The sequence below is a fragment of the mitochondrial genome of Epinephelus moara (assembly GCF_006386435.1).
Source record: "Epinephelus moara mitochondrion, complete genome".
NCBI classification, from domain to species: domain Eukaryota; kingdom Metazoa; phylum Chordata; class Actinopteri; order Perciformes; family Serranidae; genus Epinephelus; species Epinephelus moara.
In genome coordinates this window covers 1-16,696 of record NC_017891.1, presented here as the reverse complement: position 1 = coordinate 16,696, position 16,696 = coordinate 1, and the positions used below count along the sequence as shown (strand labels likewise).

The 16,696-nt window shown below is 44.9% G+C and overlaps 13 protein-coding genes across 13 annotated transcripts, besides 26 other annotated features; 1 reads left to right on the top strand and 12 right to left on the bottom strand. All coding sequences in view use genetic code 2, as the record gives it.

The window, feature by feature from the left end:
• Positions 1-999: a D loop.
• Positions 999-1,068, top strand: a tRNA (tRNA-Pro).
• Positions 1,069-1,142, bottom strand: a tRNA (tRNA-Thr).
• On the bottom strand, positions 1,143-2,283 carry gene-GeneID:12799093 (CYTB). Its single transcript has one exon. A coding segment is annotated over exon 1 (1,141 nt).
• A 7-nt stretch (positions 2,284-2,290) lies between these two features.
• Positions 2,291-2,360, top strand: a tRNA (tRNA-Glu).
• gene-GeneID:12799091 (ND6) lies at positions 2,361-2,882 on the top strand. Its single transcript has one exon. It carries the CDS (start codon positions 2,361-2,363, stop codon positions 2,880-2,882), a length of 522 nt encoding a protein of 173 aa, YP_006303442.1.
• Positions 2,879-4,717, bottom strand: gene-GeneID:12799090 (ND5). The gene has a single exon. It carries the CDS (start codon positions 4,715-4,717, stop codon positions 2,879-2,881), a length of 1,839 nt encoding a protein of 612 aa, YP_006303441.1.
• Positions 4,718-4,790, bottom strand: a tRNA (tRNA-Leu).
• Positions 4,791-4,797: 7 nt separating this feature from the next.
• Positions 4,798-4,869, bottom strand: a tRNA (tRNA-Ser).
• Positions 4,870-4,939, bottom strand: a tRNA (tRNA-His).
• On the bottom strand, positions 4,940-6,320 carry gene-GeneID:12799089 (ND4). Its single transcript has one exon. A coding segment is annotated over exon 1 (1,381 nt).
• Positions 6,314-6,610, bottom strand: gene-GeneID:12799092 (ND4L). The gene has a single exon. The coding sequence runs from the start codon at positions 6,608-6,610 to the stop codon at positions 6,314-6,316; it is 297 nt and encodes a 98-aa protein (YP_006303439.1).
• Positions 6,611-6,679, bottom strand: a tRNA (tRNA-Arg).
• Positions 6,680-7,028, bottom strand: gene-GeneID:12799101 (ND3). The gene has a single exon. A coding segment is annotated over exon 1 (349 nt).
• Positions 7,029-7,100, bottom strand: a tRNA (tRNA-Gly).
• Positions 7,101-7,885, bottom strand: gene-GeneID:12799100 (COX3). The gene has a single exon. A coding segment is annotated over exon 1 (785 nt).
• On the bottom strand, positions 7,885-8,568 carry gene-GeneID:12799099 (ATP6; the record flags this gene model as incomplete). Its single annotated transcript has 1 exon — positions 7,885-8,568. A coding segment is annotated over one exon (684 nt), but the record flags the coding sequence as incomplete, so codon positions are not given.
• Positions 8,559-8,726, bottom strand: gene-GeneID:12799098 (ATP8). The gene has a single exon. The coding sequence runs from the start codon at positions 8,724-8,726 to the stop codon at positions 8,559-8,561; it is 168 nt and encodes a 55-aa protein (YP_006303435.1).
• Position 8,727: 1 nt separating this feature from the next.
• Positions 8,728-8,801, bottom strand: a tRNA (tRNA-Lys).
• Positions 8,802-9,492, bottom strand: gene-GeneID:12799097 (COX2). The gene has a single exon. A coding segment is annotated over exon 1 (691 nt).
• Positions 9,493-9,500: 8 nt separating this feature from the next.
• Positions 9,501-9,573, bottom strand: a tRNA (tRNA-Asp).
• Positions 9,574-9,576: 3 nt separating this feature from the next.
• Positions 9,577-9,647, top strand: a tRNA (tRNA-Ser).
• Position 9,648: 1 nt separating this feature from the next.
• On the bottom strand, positions 9,649-11,199 carry gene-GeneID:12799096 (COX1). The gene has a single exon. The coding sequence runs from the start codon at positions 11,197-11,199 to the stop codon at positions 9,649-9,651; it is 1,551 nt and encodes a 516-aa protein (YP_006303433.1).
• A 1-nt stretch (position 11,200) lies between these two features.
• Positions 11,201-11,271, top strand: a tRNA (tRNA-Tyr).
• Positions 11,272-11,338, top strand: a tRNA (tRNA-Cys).
• Positions 11,339-11,374: an origin of replication (L-strand replication origin).
• Positions 11,375-11,447, top strand: a tRNA (tRNA-Asn).
• Positions 11,448-11,516, top strand: a tRNA (tRNA-Ala).
• Position 11,517: 1 nt separating this feature from the next.
• Positions 11,518-11,588, bottom strand: a tRNA (tRNA-Trp).
• On the bottom strand, positions 11,589-12,633 carry gene-GeneID:12799095 (ND2). The gene has a single exon. A coding segment is annotated over exon 1 (1,045 nt).
• Positions 12,634-12,703, bottom strand: a tRNA (tRNA-Met).
• Positions 12,704-12,774, top strand: a tRNA (tRNA-Gln).
• Positions 12,774-12,843, bottom strand: a tRNA (tRNA-Ile).
• A 4-nt stretch (positions 12,844-12,847) lies between these two features.
• Positions 12,848-13,822, bottom strand: gene-GeneID:12799094 (ND1). Its single transcript has one exon. The coding sequence runs from the start codon at positions 13,820-13,822 to the stop codon at positions 12,848-12,850; it is 975 nt and encodes a 324-aa protein (YP_006303431.1).
• Positions 13,823-13,898, bottom strand: a tRNA (tRNA-Leu).
• Positions 13,899-15,604, bottom strand: an rRNA (16S ribosomal RNA).
• Positions 15,605-15,674, bottom strand: a tRNA (tRNA-Val).
• Positions 15,675-16,627, bottom strand: an rRNA (12S ribosomal RNA).
• Positions 16,628-16,696, bottom strand: a tRNA (tRNA-Phe).

Genomic DNA, 16,696 nt, shown 5'->3' with positions numbered 1-16,696 from the left:
CAAATTAAAAATTACATTAGTGTAATAAACACATTTTAGGTTAAAAACTTATTACTTGAGGTTTAGCCCTGTTTCCGGGGGGTTTACAGGGGTGTTAGGAATCTCAGGGGTTTAGGGGGGTAGGGGGGTTTAAACGGATAAAAACCACCAGACCGGTCATCCTAATATTAGGGGGGTGCTCTGAGTAGGATAAGTATATTTATGTTCTTGAAATCAGTTATGTAATTATTTTTAAAAGAATGTCTTTTTAGCCTGCATAACCTTGTGTTCAGCTGCAAAGTGATGTACCACCTTCAAACTTTCAGCCTTTTCTTACACTCTGAAATGCCTGTTGAAAGGAAAAAAATAAAAGGGAACCCCCCACCCTCTGGAATGAAGGCTCGGCTTGCTGGGTAATGAACCTAATGGTTAACACTATTAACTTATGCCAGCGTTAATGAAAGTGTGAGGAATATAATCAAGTCATGGCCCTGAAGTAAGAACCAAATGCCAGGAATAATTCACTGAGTGGGACCCTCACAGTTATTGTCCCTCATTATCAATAACCGTATGCATTACTTAACTCTTGTTGGTAGGTTCTTACTGTGCAGTTTATTTGTTATTAAATATAATGTTTGAATCAAGACGCATATATGTAATATCAGCATATATGTAATATCAGCATATATGTAATATCAGCATATATGTAATATCAGCATATATGTAATATCAGCATATATGTAATATCAGCATATATGTAATATCAGCATATATGTAATATCAGCATATATGTAATATCAGCATATATGTAATATCAGCATATATGTAATATCAGCATATATGTAATATCAGCATATATGTAATATCAGCATATATGTAATATCAGCATATATGTAATATCAGCATATATGTAATATCAGCATATATGTAATATCAGCATATATGTAATATCAGCATATATGTAATATCAGCATATATGTAATATCAGCATATATGTAATATCAGCATATATGTAATATCAGAGAGTAGTTTAGTTTAGAATCCTAGCTTTGGGAGTTAGAGGTGGGAGTTAAAATCTCCTCTCTTTGAAGTACAAGGGGGGATTTCAACCTCCGACATCCGACTTACAAGATCGGCGTTCTAGGCTTCTGAACTACTTGTACACCGTCATTCGAGGATTTTGTTTTCTGCTCATCCTGCTGCTGGTATTAAAAATAAGAAGAGCGAGAAGTATAGGACGGATGCAATTTGGCCAATAATAATAAATGGGTGTTCTACAGGTATACCTCCGATTCAGGTGAGGATAATTACATCAGCAATTAAAGTTCAGAAAAGGAACTGGCTAAGGGGGCGGAAGGTTAGGGCTCGTTGTTTGGAGGTGTGAAGTAATGGAACTAGTATCAAGACTAGAATTGAGGCTAGTAGTGCCAGGACTCCTCCCAGTTTGTTTGGAATTGACCGTAGGATGGCGTAAGCGAATAAGAAGTATCATTCAGGCTTAATGTGGGGAGGCGTGACGAGGGGGTTGGCAGGGGTGAAATTGTCTGGGTCTCCTAATAGGTTGGGGGAGAATAGTGCTAGGGATGTAAGTGCAATAAGTAAGGCTGCAAACCCTAGTAGGTCTTTGTAAGAAAAGTATGGGTGGAAGGAGATTTTATCTGCGTCGGAGTTAAGTCCGAGGGGGTTGTTTGAGCCTGTTTCGTGAAGGAACAGGAGGTGGAGTACAGTGGCGGCTGCAATGACAAAGGGGAATAAGAAGTGGAATGCAAAGAAACGGGTGAGGGTGGCGTTATCTACGGAGAAGCCTCCTCAGATTCATTGGACCAGAGTATTACCAATATAGGGGACGGCAGATAGAAGATTGGTAATGACAGTGGCACCTCAAAAAGACATTTGTCCTCAGGGGAGGACATAGCCAACGAAAGCTGTTATTATTACTAGGAGGAGAAGAACAACTCCGATGTTTCAGGTTTCTTTGTAAAGGTAAGAGCCGTAGTAAAGTCCTCGTCCAATGTGGGCATAAATGCAAATGAAAAAGAAAGAGGCCCCATTGGCATGTATATTGCGGATAAGTCAGCCGTAGTTTACATCTCGGCAGATATGGGCAACAGACGAAAAGGCTGTGGCAATATCTGATGTGTAGTGTATGGCTAGAAATAGGCCTGTGAGAATTTGAGCAATAAGGCAGAGTCCGAGTAGCGAGCCAAAATTTCATCAGACTGAAATGTTGGAGGGGGCTGGGAGGTCAACCAGTGCGTCATTTGCGATTTTTAGGAGGGGATGTGTTTTACGTAGGCTAGCCATTGATAGGGTTTTTGTAGTTGGAATAACAACGGTGGTTTTTCAAGCCATTGGTCCTGGTTAGAGTCCTGGCAGAAATTATGTGTTTTGCTGTTATTTGTTTTTTAATTTGTTGAATCGTTGGAGCGATTGCGGTTGCTTCTAATCCGTCCCCTTTTTTCGGTGCGCTTGGGTTAGTGATGGTAGCGGGGGTTGGGTGTGGGGTTCTTGTGGAATATGGAAGTCCTTTCTTGGCTTTGATTCTTTTTTTAATTTATTTAGGTGGTATATTGGTCGTATTTGCATACTCCGCAGCTTTAGCTGCGGAGCCCTATCCTGAGTCTTGGATAAACCCGGCGGTTGTAGTTTACATGTGTTGTTACGCAACCGCTGTAATGGTGGCGGGTAGTGTATATTGACATGGCTGGGCCGGGGCTCTCTCTGGGTCAGCTGATGAATGAGGACCCTTTAATATTTTTCGTTCTGATAGTGGGGGAGTAGCGGTAATGTATTCAGAAGGGGGGTGGATGTTAGTTGTTGGGGCGGGAGTTCTCCTTTTGACTTTATTTGTGGTGTTGGAGTTAACTCGAGGGTTAAGTCGAGGTACTCTTCGGGCTGTCTAAATAAAGAAGATTAGTAAGGCGAATATAAGGGTAATGAGGAAGAAGATAAGATAAGTTTTTACTAGACCTCGTTGAGTATTGCTTGTCGAGGTGATAAGAGGGGTGTTAAGTTTGGCTGCGGCTTTGGGGCCTGATTTTTCTAACCAAGTTTGGTCTACTATTTGGCTGGCAATGGATTGACCTATTCCCAGGCTTATTGCAGGGGGGAATCGGTGTATAATTATTGGAAAAAAGCCAAGTATACTGGAGAAGCGGAAAGTGGGGAGGTAAGGGGCGGGTTTGAATTGTTTACTTGTTAATGATGCGAGTTCTAGGGCAATTAATAAGCCTAAGATAGTTACGGTTAAAGCGGTTAGTTTAAGTATGAGGGGTATTGATATTACTGGCGTTTTTAGTGGGAGTAGGTTGGAGGTAATTAGGAGGCCGGCTACAATGCTTCCTCAAGCTAGTCGTTTAAGGGGGTTGATAACTGCGGGGTTGTTTTCGTTGATAGGGGAGAGTGCATTAAATCGGGGGCGTCCTATTGAGACGAAGAAAATGATGCGTAGGCTGTAGATAGCCGTGAAAGAGGTGGCTAGGAGGGTCAAGGTAAGGGCTCAGGCGTTTAGGTATGAGGTGTTGAGGGCTTCAATAATAGCATCTTTAGAGAAAAATCCTGCTAGGAAAGGGGTGCCTGTGAGGGCTAGGCTTCCAATGGTAAGGCAAGAAGAGGTAAAGGGGGTAAGATGGTGTATGCCGCCTATTTTTCGGATGTCTTGTTCGTCATTGAGGCTGTGGATAATGGAGCCGGAACATAGGAAAAGTATTGCTTTAAAGAAAGCGTGGGTGCAGATGTGAAGAAATGCCAGCTGGGGCTGGTTCAATCCAATTGTTACTATTATTAGGCCTAGTTGACTTGATGTTGAGAATGCAACAATTTTTTTAATGTCGTTCTGGGTTAAGGCGCATGTGGCTGTGAACAGTGTGGTTAGGGCTCCGAGACATAGGCAGGTGGTGAGGGCGGTAGGGTTGTTTTCTAAAAGGGGGCTCATGCGTACTAAGAGGAAGATACCTGCAACGACTATGGTGCTGGAGTGAAGTAGGGCAGATACCGGTGTGGGCCCTTCTATAGCAGAGGGAAGTCATGGATGTGACCCGAATTGAGCGGACTTACCTGTGGCGGCTACGATTAGGCCCAGGAGTGGGTAGGTGAGGTCAAAGTCTTTAGCAGTTGCAAAGATTTGTTGTAGTTCTCATGAGTTAAGGTGGGACACTATTCATGCTATTGCAAAGATTAAACCAATGTCCCCTACTCGGTTGTAGATAACTGCTTGTAGGGCAGCGGTGTTAGCATCTGCTCGGCCGTGTCATCAGCCAATGAGAAGGAAAGACATAATTCCTACGCCTTCTCATCCGATGAAGAGTTGGAACAGGTTGTTTGCCGTGACTAAAATAATTATTGCGATTAGGAAAATTAGGAGATACTTAAAGAATCGGTTTATGTTAGGGTCGGCATGTATGTATCAGGATGCAAATTCTAGGATTGATCATGTGACATATAGGGCAACGGGTGTGAATATGATGGAGTAGTGGTCAAATTTCAAGCTGATGGTAATGTCAAAGGTTGATGTACTTATTCAGTTTCATGAGGTGATAACGGTTTCTGCCCCTTGGCAGAGAAATAGGAAGAGAGGGAGGAGGCTAACAAAGAAGGCTAGTTTTACTGCTGTTTTTACGTGCGTAAGGGCTCAGGCTTCTTTTTGAGGAAGGGGGCTAAGAGTTGTTAGGACAGGAAAGATGAGGAGGGAAAAAATAATGATTAGGCTTGAAGTTATTATAATGGAAGAGGGGTGCATAGCTACCACTTGGAGTTGCACCAAGAGTTTTTGGTTCCTAAGACCAATGGATGAACTATTATCCTTTGGGAGCTATGTTTTAAGGATAGCCCCGGAGTTCAACCGAGGTAAATGAAATTTAGCAGGATTCATCTGTTAGGCAAACCTTCCTCGGTGGATAAGGGGGTTTCAACCCCTATTTTTAGAATCACAATCTAATGTTTTTGTTGAAACTATATCTACAGCCGGCTCAACCTCAAATTAGTTCGGGTTTAAGAGTGAGGAGAAGTAGTGGCAAAAGGTGGAGGGTTATAAGTAGATGTTCTCGTGAGTGAGAGGGGTCGAGACCAATGATGTGTGAGGGGAGGGGCCCTCGTTGAGTTATTAGGAACATGTAGAGGGAGTAGCTTGCAGTAATAAGGGTACCTCCTCCGGTTAGGGCAATTGTTCATCAAGATCAATTAAATAAGGAGGCGATAATTATTAGTTCGCCTATAAGGTTAGGAAGTGGGGGGAGTGCGAGGTTAGCAAGGCTAGCAATGAATCATCAGGCTGTTATCAGGGGAAGTACGATTTGTAGGCCGCGCGCTAGAAGTATGGTTCGGCTGTGTGTTCGTTCGTAGTTTGTATTGGCTAAACAGAATAGAGCAGAAGAAGTTAACCCGTGGGCGATTATAAGGATTAAGGCTCCTGTGAATCCTCAGGGGGTTTGGATTAAGATTCCTCCTACCACTAAGCCTATGTGGCTTACTGAGGAGTAAGCAATTAGAGATTTTAGGTCAGTCTGGCGAAGGCAGATTGAGCCTGTTATGATAACCCCTCATAATGCGAAGATGAGGAAAGGGTAGCTTAGGTCTTTGGTGAGGGGGTCTAGTATAACAATTATTCGCATTATTCCATAACCTCCTAGTTTTAAGAGGACTGCGGCAAGCACTATTGATCCTGCAACGGGGGCTTCAACGTGTGCTTTGGGGAGTCAGAGGTGTACACCATACAGTGGCATTTTAACAAGAAATGCTAGTAGGCAGCCCGCTCATCATAGTTTGTCGGTGTAGGATGAGAGATGGAGGGGGTGGGAGAATGGTAGGGTGAACAAGGAGAGTGTCCCGGTGTAATTTTGTAGGAGCAGAAGGGCAACAAGTAAGGGGAGAGAGCCTGCTAGGGTGTAGAATAAGAAGTAAACCCCTGCGTTAAGGCGTTCTGTTTGGTTTCCTCACCGGGTAATGAGGATTAGGGTTGGGATAAGGGTTGCTTCAAATATAATGTAAAATATGATTACCTCGGTTGCGCCAAAGGCTAAAATGAGGAAGATTTGGAGAGATGTTAGTAATGAAATATATATGCGTTGGCGGTTAATGGGTTCTGTTGCTGTGTGGTTTTGGCTTGCTAGGATTATCAGGGGGAGGAGTCAGCATGTGAGGACTAATAGAGGTGTAGATAAGGGGTCTGTGGCTATAAATAGGTTTAGGGTAGACCAGCCTGTCTCTATAGCGTGTTTTAGTCATGAGAGGCTGATTAATGCAATTAGTATGCTGTGGGCAAGGGTTGTGGGCCAGAGTCATTTGGCGGGGGTTAGTCAGGCAGTTGGGATAAGCATTAGGGTGGGGATGAGGATTTTTAGCACTGTAGTAGGTTAAGGTTTTGAAGGTGGTCGGTTCCGTGAGTGCGGGCTGTTGCTACTAGTAGGGCTAGGCCTGCGCTTGCTTCGCAGGCTGAGAAGGCCAGTAGTAGTATGGGGGCTGCACAGAGGCTTGTGGAGTTTAATTGGACAGTTCAGAGGGAGAGGGCAATAAATAGGGAGAGCATTATGCCTTCTAGACAGAGGAGGGCGGAGAGAAGGTGGGTTCGATGGAATGCCAGGCCTGTTAGGCCCAAGATAAAAGCGGAGGAAAAAGCAAAGTGCACAGGGGTCATTAGGTGGTTATGGAATTTAACCATAAGTGTTTGAGCCGAAATCAAGTGTTTTTATTAAACTAACCACTTATTCGGCTCAATCTAATCCTCCTTGAAGTCATTCGTAGATGAGACCTAGGGTGAGGAGGGCTAGGACGATGGAGGCTCATAAAAAGGTGAGTGTGGGGGTTGTTAGCTGGTCTCCTCAAGGGAGAGGTAGTAAGAGGGCAATCTCTAAATCAAATAGAAGGAACAAGATAGCGACGAGGAAGAATCGTAAGGAGAATGGCAGTCGGGCTGTTCCTAAGGGGTCAAAGCCGCATTCGTAGGGGGACAGTTTTTCATGGTCTGGGTTTATCAGAGGGAGTCAAAAGGATAGGATGGCTAGAGCAATCGACAGGGCGAGAGCAATGGAGATGACAGTTGAAACTAAATTCATTATCTTTCCTTGGATTTTAACCAAGACCGGGTGATTGGAAGTCACTTATACTTCTTTTAATACTAGAAAGATTAGGAACCTCATCAGTAGATAGAGATATACAAGAAAAGTCAGACAACGTCTACAAAGTGTCAGTATCAAGCGGCTGCCTCGAATCCGAAATGATGTTCAGATGTAAAGTGGTATTGGATTTGTCGAAGTAAGCATACGGCTAGGAAAGAGGAGCCGACGATAACGTGTAGGCCGTGGAAGCCAGTAGCTACGAAAAAGGTTGAGCCATAAACGCCATCTGCAATTGTGAAGGGAGCTTCGTAGTATTCTATGGCTTGTAGGAATGTAAAGTAGAAGCCTAGTAGGATTGTTAATGTAAGTGATTGAATAGCTTGTTTTCGTTCTCCTTCTATAATGCTGTGGTGGGCTCAGGTTACTGTTACTCCTGATGCGAGGAGAACGGCTGTGTTGAGTAGGGGGACTTCAAAGGGGTCAAGGGTAGAAATGCCTGTGGGGGGTCAGCAGCCTCCTAACTCAGGGGTAGGGGCAAGGCTTGAGTGGTAAAAGGCCCAGAAGAAGCCTAGAAAGAAGAAGACTTCTGATGTAATAAAAAGAATTATACCATATCGAAGTCCTTTTTGTACGGGGGGTGTATGGTGGCCTTGAAATGTACCTTCTCGGACAATGTCTCGTCATCACTGATATATTGTCAAGAGGAGTAGAATTGTACCTAAAACAATGAGTGTTGTGGAGTGGAAGTGGAATCAAATTGCAAGTCCTGATGTCATCAGTAGGGCGGCAATTGCCCCTGTCAGGGGCCAGGGGCTTGGGTCAACTATGTGGTATGCATGTGCTTGATGTGCCATTAAATGTTTTCTTGTAAGTAGAGCGTTAGTAGTAGTACAAACACATAGGCTTGAATTATTGCTACGGCAATTTCTAGCAGTGTTAAAAGAACTAGGACTGTTGCTGTAAGAATAGCTACGGTTGGTATGAGTGGTAGGAGTACAAATACAGCTGTAGAGATTAATTGAATGAGCAGGTGGCCTGCTGTTAGGTTAGCAGTTAGTCGTACACCTAAGGCCAGGGGGCGGATAAATAGGCTGATTGTTTCGATGACAATGAGTATAGGGATTAGGAGATTAGGGGTGCCTTCTGGTAGAAGGTGACCTAGTGCGTGATTTGGTTGGTTTCGTATTCCAATGATAACAGTAGCTAATCAGAGGGGGACTGCAAATCCTAAGTTAAGAGATAGTTGGGCGGTTGGGGTGAAAGTATAGGGCAGGAGTCCGAGCATGTTTAGCGAGATTAAAAAGAGTATTAAGGAGGCCAGGAGAGTGGCTCACTTGTGGCCAGCCACGTTTAGGGGTAGAAGTAGTTGGTGAGTGAAGCGATTGATGAACGCGTTTTGTAGTGTAAGCAGTCGGTTGTTTAGTCACCGGGTTGAGGTTGTAGGGTATAAGATGGAAGGAAAGGTTAATGCTAGTGCGATTAAGGGGATCCCTAAGTATGTTGTGCTTATAAACTGGTCAAAAAAACTTACACTCAGGGTCAATTTCAAGAGGTTTTCTCTAGCTTTTGAGGCTTGAGGGGGGTAGGGTCGTAAGGGAATGTGTGGGCCGTTACTTTTTTAGGAAAGAAGATTAAGAAAACTACTCAGGCAAAGAGTAGTGTGCCGAATCAGGGTAGTGGGAGGAGTTGGGGCATGTCGCTGAGGGTGGGCGGTAGTCACCAATCTCTAGCTTAAAAGGCTAGTGCTATTCCTTGCTTAGCTTCTTAGCGAGGCGTCTTGAAGTATAAAGGAGGATCAGTTTTCAAAGTGTTCTAGGGGAACAACTTCCACTACGATTGGCATAAAGCTATGGTTTGCACCGCAGATTTCTGAACATTGTCCGTAGAATACACCTGGTCGAGATGTGACGAAGGCTGTTTGGTTTAGACGGCCTGGGACGGCGTCTATTTTGATTCCTAGGGCTGGTACTGCTCATGAGTGAAGTACATCTTCAGCAGAGACTAGTACTCGAACTGGGGAGTCTAAGGGAACGACCATTCGGTGATCGGCTTCTAGTAAGCGGAATTGGCCTGGGGTTAGGTCTTGTGTGGGGATTATGTATGAGTCAAACCCAAGGTCTTCGTAGTCGGTGTATTCGTAGCTTCAGTACCATTGGTGTCCTATGGCTTTAATTGTAATGTGGGGGTCGTTAATTTCATCTATTAGGTAAAGGATGCGAAGGGAGGGGAGTGCAATCAGGATGAGGACTACTGCTGGAAGAATTGTTCAGATAATTTCAATTTCTTGGGAGTCTAAAATATATTTATTAGTTAGCTTAGTGGAAACTATGGCTACAATAATATAAAGAACTAGTGTGCTGATAAGAAAAACGATTATTAAGGCGTGATCATGGAAGTGTAGAAGTTCTTCTATCACTGGTGAAGCTGCATCTTGTAAACCTAGTTGTGTGGGATGTGCCATTGACGGTTTAAGACACGTGGGGTTTAAACCCACGAATACGCCTTGACAAGGCGGTGTAATAATCGGTTTTACTAGTGTCTTATAAAGAAAGTGACAGAACGGTTATGTGGTTGGCTTGAAACCATCATACGGGGGTTCAATTCCTCCCTTTCTCGTTTAGTGTGGTCGAATTTGAACAAATGCGGGCTCCTCGAATGTGTGATATGGGGGAGGGCAGCCGTGGAGTCATTCTACGTTGGTTGTGGTCAGTTCTACTGCAAGGACTTCACGTTTAGAAGCAAATGCTTCTCAAATGATAAAAAGGAATATAATTACGGCTACGAGTGAAATTATAGAGCCGATAGAAGAGATGGTATTTCACAGGGTGTAGGCGTCTGGGTAGTCTGAGTATCGACGAGGCATTCCGGCCAGCCCTAGGAAGTGTTGTGGGAAGAAGGTAAGGTTTACACCTACGAACATAATGCCAAAGTGGATTTTTGTTCAAGTGCTGTGGAGGGTGTAGCCTGTGAATAGCGGGAATCAGTGTACGAAGGCAGCTACGATGGCGAATACGGCTCCTATTGAGAGTACATAGTGGAAGTGGGCGACTACGTAGTATGTGTCGTGTAGGACAATATCAAGTGAAGAATTAGCTAGGACAATTCCTGTTAAACCTCCTACTGTAAAGAGGAAAATAAAGCCAAGTGCTCATAGAAGGGGGGTTTCTCATTTAATGGATCCTCCGTGGAGTGTGGCTAATCAGCTGAAGACTTTGACGCCAGTGGGGATTGCGATGATCATAGTGGCTGATGTAAAGTAAGCGCGTGTATCTACGTCTATTCCAACTGTAAATATGTGGTGGGCCCATACGATGAAACCTAGAAGGCCGATTGCCATCATGGCTCAAACCATTCCTATATAGCCGAAAGGTTCTTTTTTCCCAGAGTAGTATGCAACGATATGGGAAATCATTCCGAAGCCAGGGAGAATTAAAATGTAGACTTCTGGGTGGCCGAAGAATCAGAATAAGTGTTGGTAAAGAATCGGGTCTCCTCCTCCGGCAGGGTCGAAGAAAGTGGTGTTAAGGTTACGATCTGTAAGTAACATTGTAATGCCGGCGGCAAGAACAGGAAGAGAGAGGAGCAGAAGTACTGCTGTGATTAAGACCGCTCACACAAATAAAGGTGTTTGGTATTGAGAGATGGCAGGGGGTTTCATGTTAATGATGGTTGTAATAAAGTTAATTGCACCTAGAATTGATGAGATTCCTGCTAAATGTAATGAGAAGATGGTTAAGTCTACGGATGCACCTGCATGGGCTAGGTTTCCGGCTAAGGGCGGGTAGACCGTTCAGCCAGTACCGGCACCAGCTTCTACCCCAGAAGAGGCAAGAAGGAGCAGGAAAGATGGGGGAAGAAGTCAGAAGCTTATATTATTCATTCGAGGGAATGCTATGTCTGGGGCACCAATTATAAGTGGGATAAGTCAGTTTCCAAAGCCACCAATCATAATTGGTATTACTATAAAAAAGATTATTACAAAAGCGTGTGCTGTAACAATTACATTATAGATCTGGTCGTCGCCTAGTAGAGCCCCTGGTTGGCTTAGCTCAGCTCGAATTAGCAGGCTGAGGGCTGTTCCTACTATACCGGCTCAGGCACCAAATACAAGATAAAGGGTGCCAATGTCTTTGTGATTAGTCGAGAAAAATCAACGTGTAATGGCCACAGGTAGGATGGCTGAATGTTTAAGCGGTGGATTGTAGCCCCATAAACAGAGGTTTAATCCCTCTTCTTACCAAGTCCCGAGGTGTTTAACATAGTAGATTGCAAATCTAAAGAAGCAAGCTGAACGTTTGCCGGGGCTTTCCCCGCCTGTTAGTCGACTAACAGGCGGGGAAAGTTAGATGGATGCTCGCTGGTTTGAGCGCTTAGCTGTTAACTAAGAGTTTGCAGGATCGAAGCCTGCCTATCTAGAAGGCTTTAGCTTAATTAAAGTGTCTGTTTTGCATATAGAAGATGTGGGTTAGTGTCCTGCAAGTCTTATCAGGGGCTGGGAGATTTTCACTCCCGCTTAGGGCTTTGAAGGCTCTTGGTCTGATACTATCCTAAGCCCCTATAGGTTGAATAGTGCCGCTATAGTAGGGGTAAGTGGGAGTAGGCAGATTGTTGCTGTGGTTAAGGTAGCAAGGGGGAGTGTTAGTTGTAGGGATGGGAGGCGTCAGGGGGTTGTACCTGTTACGTTATTAGGGGATATGGTGAGTGTTATAGCGTATGTTAATCGTAAGTAGAAATATAGGCTGAGTAGGGCGGTTAGTGCGGTTAGTGTGGCGATGGGTGCTAGTTCCTGTTTGGTAAGTTCTTGAAGAATAAGTCATTTTGGTATAAAGCCTGTTAGTGGTGGAAGGCCCCCTAGTGATAGTAAAATTAAGGGGGTGAGGGTTGTTAGTGCAGGGGCTTTTGTTCAAGAGGTGGCGAGTATGTTGATGCTTGTTGATTTGTTTAGTTTGAACACAAGGAATGTTGAGGATGTTATGATCAAGTATGTAATTAAGGTTAGGAGGGCTAAGGAGGGTGAGAACTGGAGGATTAAAATTATTCAGCCTAAGTGGGCTGTGGAGGAGTATGCTAGGATTTTTCGGAGTTGTGTTTGATTTAGCCCCCCTCAGCCACCGACAAGGGTAGAGGTAATGCCCAGTATAATTAAGATTTGGGGGTTGGCGGGTTGAATTTGAAGAAATAGGGCGAAGGGTGCTAGTTTTTGCCAGGTTGATAAAATGAGGCCTGTGGTTAAGTCTAACCCTTGAAGTACTTCGGGCAGTCATGTGTGCAAGGGGGCAAGGCCAACTTTCAGGGAGAGGGCAAGAATCACCATAGTAATTGCGAGGGGGTGGGATATTTGTAGGATGTCCCATTGGCCTGTTAGTCATGCATTGGTCGTGCTGGCAAATAAGAGGGTAGCCGCTCCTGTTGCTTGGGTGAGGAAATATTTTATGGTGGCCTCAACTGCTCGGGGGTGGTGTTGTTGGGCTATGAGGGGGAGGATGGCTAGAGTATTAATTTCTAAGCCTATTCAGGCAAATAGTCAGTGAGAGCTTGTGAGTGTAATGGTGGTTCCTAGTCCAAGGCTAAATAGTAAAGTAGCTAAGATATATGGATTCATTAGCAAAGGCAGGATTTTAACCTGCATGTTTGGGGTATGGGCCCAAAAGCTTAAATTAGCTGACCTTACTTAGGAAGTGGTGTAACGGAAGCACTAAGAGTTTTGATCTCTTTAGTTAGGGTTCGAATCCCTTCTTTCTAAGAAACTAAGGGGATTCGAACCCCCATGGTTCACTCTATCAAAGTGGTCCTTTACTTCAGGCATAGTTTCGGGGTTAGATTTGAGGGGGGAGTCCAGCAAATGCGATAGGGAGCGCAAGGTGTCAAATGACTAGAGCTAGTGTAAGGGGAAGAAAGTTTTTTCAGATTAAATGCATTAATTGGTCGTATCGGAAGCGGGGGTAGGAGGCTCGAACTCATAGGAAGAGTAGGGAAAGGAGTGCTGCTTTTGTTATTAAATTAACAGCTGTTAGTTCTGGGGTGGTGGGGATGTGGGAGGCTCCTAGGAAAAGAGTGGCAGAGAGGGTGTTTATAAGGAGGATGTTTGCGTATTCTGCCAGGAAAAATAGAGCGAAAGGGCCCCCTGCGTACTCTACATTGAAGCCTGAAACTAGCTCTGACTCACCTTCGGTTAAGTCGAAAGGTGCTCGGTTAGTTTCGGCTAATGTGGAGATGTACCATATTGCGGCTAGAGGTCAGGCTGGTAGTAGAAGTCAGACGGTTTCTTGGGCTGTATTGAAGGTTTGTAGGGTGAAGCCTCCTGTGAAAATGATTGCATTTAAAAGAATTAATCCTAGGCTGACCTCGTAGGAAATAGTTTGTGCTACGGCTCGTAGTGCCCCGATGAGGGCATATTTTGAATTTGATGCTCATCCTGAGCCTAGGATGGAGTATACTGCTAGGCTGGAGAGTGCTAGGATAAAAAGAATTCCTAGGTTTAGGTCTAGGATGGGGTATGGTATGGGAAGGGGGGCTCATAGGGTAAGGGCAAGAGTAAGGGCCAATATCGGGGCGAGGAGGAATAAAATGGGGGAGGCGGTTGAGGGGCGGACGGGTTCTTTAGTAAATAATTTTACCCCGTCGGCGATTGGTTGTAGGAGGCCGTAGGGTCCAACGATGTTAGGGCCTTTTCGAAATTGTATGTATCCGAGGACTTTTCGTTCTATTAATGTAAGGAAGGCAACGGCCAGGAGAACTGGGATGATGTAAGCTAAGGGGTTGATGATATGGGTAAAAAGTGTTGAGATCATAGTTGAAGAGAGGATTTGAACCTCTGTACAAAGGGCTTAGGCCTTTTGCAGTACGACCGGGCTCTGCCACACCAACATGTCGTTCTCTCAGACAAGGAGGGACGACGCCCCCTTGCCTGATTGAGTTGCTTTCATCAGGTGGGGGTGAGGCATGTCTCAGACATGGGCCCCCTCTTTTCGGTCCTTTCGTACTAGAAAAGATCGTTACATAGATAGAAACCGACCTGGATTACTCCGGTCTGAACTCAGATCACGTAGGACTTTAATCGTTGAACAAACGAACCCTTAATAGCGGCTGCACCATTAGGATGTCCTGATCCAACATCGAGGTCGTAAACCTCCTCGTCGATATGGGCTCTAAAAGGAGATTGCGCTGTTATCCCTAGGGTAACTCGGTTCATTGATCGGCATTGCCGGATCTTACTGGTCAGAAGTTCTGTTAATTAGAGCTGTCACTCTTGGTTGTGAATGTAGTACATTCAGTCCTTGCGGGGGTTTTATATTTCTCCGCGGTCGCCCCAACCAAAGACATTAGGGCAGGGATCAGTTTATTCGTGCCCTATGTTCAGGGTATTAATGCTGATCTGCTTTAGTGTCTAAAGCTCCATAGGGTCTTCTCGTCTTATGTATCTATCCCCGCTTCTGCACGGGGAGATCAATTTCATTGACTTGAAAGAGGAGACAGTCAAGCCCTCGTTATGCCATTCATACAGGTCCCTATTTAAAAGACAAGTGATTGCGCTACCTTCGCACGGTCAAAATACCGCGGCCGTTAAACATATAGTCACAGGGCAGGCGGGACCTCTTATACTTTCGGTTTAGCAAGAGGCGATGTTTTTGGTAAACAGGCGAGGCTGAGTGTGTTTGCCGAGTTCCTTCTCTTTCTTTTAGTCTTTCCCTGGGAGCATACCTGTGTAGGGGTAACGGTTGTCTGTTTGGGTGTTTTTCTGGTTGTTTTGTCTGTAGTTCAGTTCCCTCTATTGTTTGGGTCCGTTAGGGTTCGGTGGGTTGTCCGTTTCCGATTTACACATATGCAGGGAGAGGGCCGTTAGGCCCTCTTATATACTGATTTTAGCAGGATCGCTCCCATGCAAGCATGGGACGGCCCAGTAGGATAAGGGGAGTAAGACGGGGTGGTCGGAACTTAGGGCTTATAGTGGTATGTGTTTGAGCTTTAACGCTTTTTAGTGGGATGGCTGCTTTCAGGCCCACCCTAATTTATGGCCTTAGTTAACTATGATCTTTATCCTCCTATAAAAGTTGTATCTTGTTTCTAAGGGGCTGTACCCCCTTAGACTAACTCTCCTGGTTTCTTATTTTATCTGTTGATACAGAAGGGGTTGGAGAAAAAAGAAGCCGGGAGGCTGAACTTCTATCCAGTTATTGGGCAACCAGCTATTACTAAGTTCGGTAGGTTTATCACCTCTACTCGAAGGTCTTCCCACTCTTTTGCCACAGAGACGGGTTGGCCCTATTAATTAGGTTGCCCTGGAGTAGCTCACAAAGTTTCGGGTTGTCAAACTAAAGTGCTCTTTGCTTGGGTTGCACTGGCTAAATCATGATGCAAAAGGTACGAGTTAGGATCTCTGCTTTTTTAGGCTTCACTTGTTTATTTCATTTAGTTTTTCAGCATTCCCTTGCGGTACTTTCTCTATCGCTCCGTTGTTCCTTTTCTGTCGCCCATACTGAGGGGGAAAAATGGTTTGTTTGTGGGGACGTAGTGTCTTTGGGTTTAATTATTGTGTTTTGTTGTTTTTGACTGGTCGGGCTAGCGAGTCGGTATCAAGGCAACTCGAGTTGAACGAGTATTTCCTGCGTGTAAAGAAGGTGTTCTGCTTTAAACTATGCCCCGGTTTTGCCAAGTGCACCTTCCGGTACACTTACCATGTTACGACTTGCCTCCCCTTTGCTGATAAAAGGTTTTAAGTTAAGTTGTGAAAATACGCTCGGGGAGAGTGACGGGCGGTGTGTGCGCGCTTCAGGGCCGGTTTCAGCAGAACGCTCTATTTTCTGCTTACTGCTAAATCCTCCTTCTAGATACACGTTTCAGTAATATTATCCGTAATTCGCTGTAACAGGGAATGTAGCCCATTTCTTCCCTTTCCATACGCTACACCTCGACCTGACGTTTTGGGCTGTGCCAATTGTGCTTACTAAGGGGCCTTCATAGGGTAAGCTGACGACGGCGGTATATAGGCGGGGAGAACAAGGAAAGGTGAGGTTGAACGGGGGTTATCGGTTTTAGAACAGGCTCCTCTAGGTGGGTCTAAAGCACCGCCAAGTCCTTTGGGTTTTAAGCTGCTGCTCGTAGTACCCGGGCGGATAGTGGTTGTATAAGACTATCAATGTTTAGGGCAAAGCATAGTGGGGTATCTAATCCCAGTTTGTGCCTTGGCTTTCGTGGGTTCAGGTAAAATAAAGCCACCTTCGTGGATGTGCTTCTTACTTTCGGGAGCGTATAACAGCCTAGTAAGCGTTCGGCTTTAGTGTTTATTACTCCTTAACCACGCTTTACGCCGGAGCTTGTCAACTTGGGCCTCTCGTATAACCGCGGTAGCTGGCACGAGTTTTACCGGCCCTCTTAACCATAACTAAGTCAAGTTTACACTTATTGGCTTAATGTCTATCACTGCTGGGTTCCCTTGAGGGTGTGGCTAAGCAAGGTGTTGTGGGCTATAAGGGTATGTGCCTGATACCGGCTCCTTGTTCCCGGACGGGGAACTGTAGGGCATTCTCACGGGGGTGCGGATACTTGCATGTGTAAATTTGGTTAAAGCTGACAGGAAAGTCAGGACCAAGCCTTTGTGTTCTCGAGACATTTCTAGGGCCTATTTTAACATCTTCAATGTTATGCTTTGTTTTAAGCTACGACAA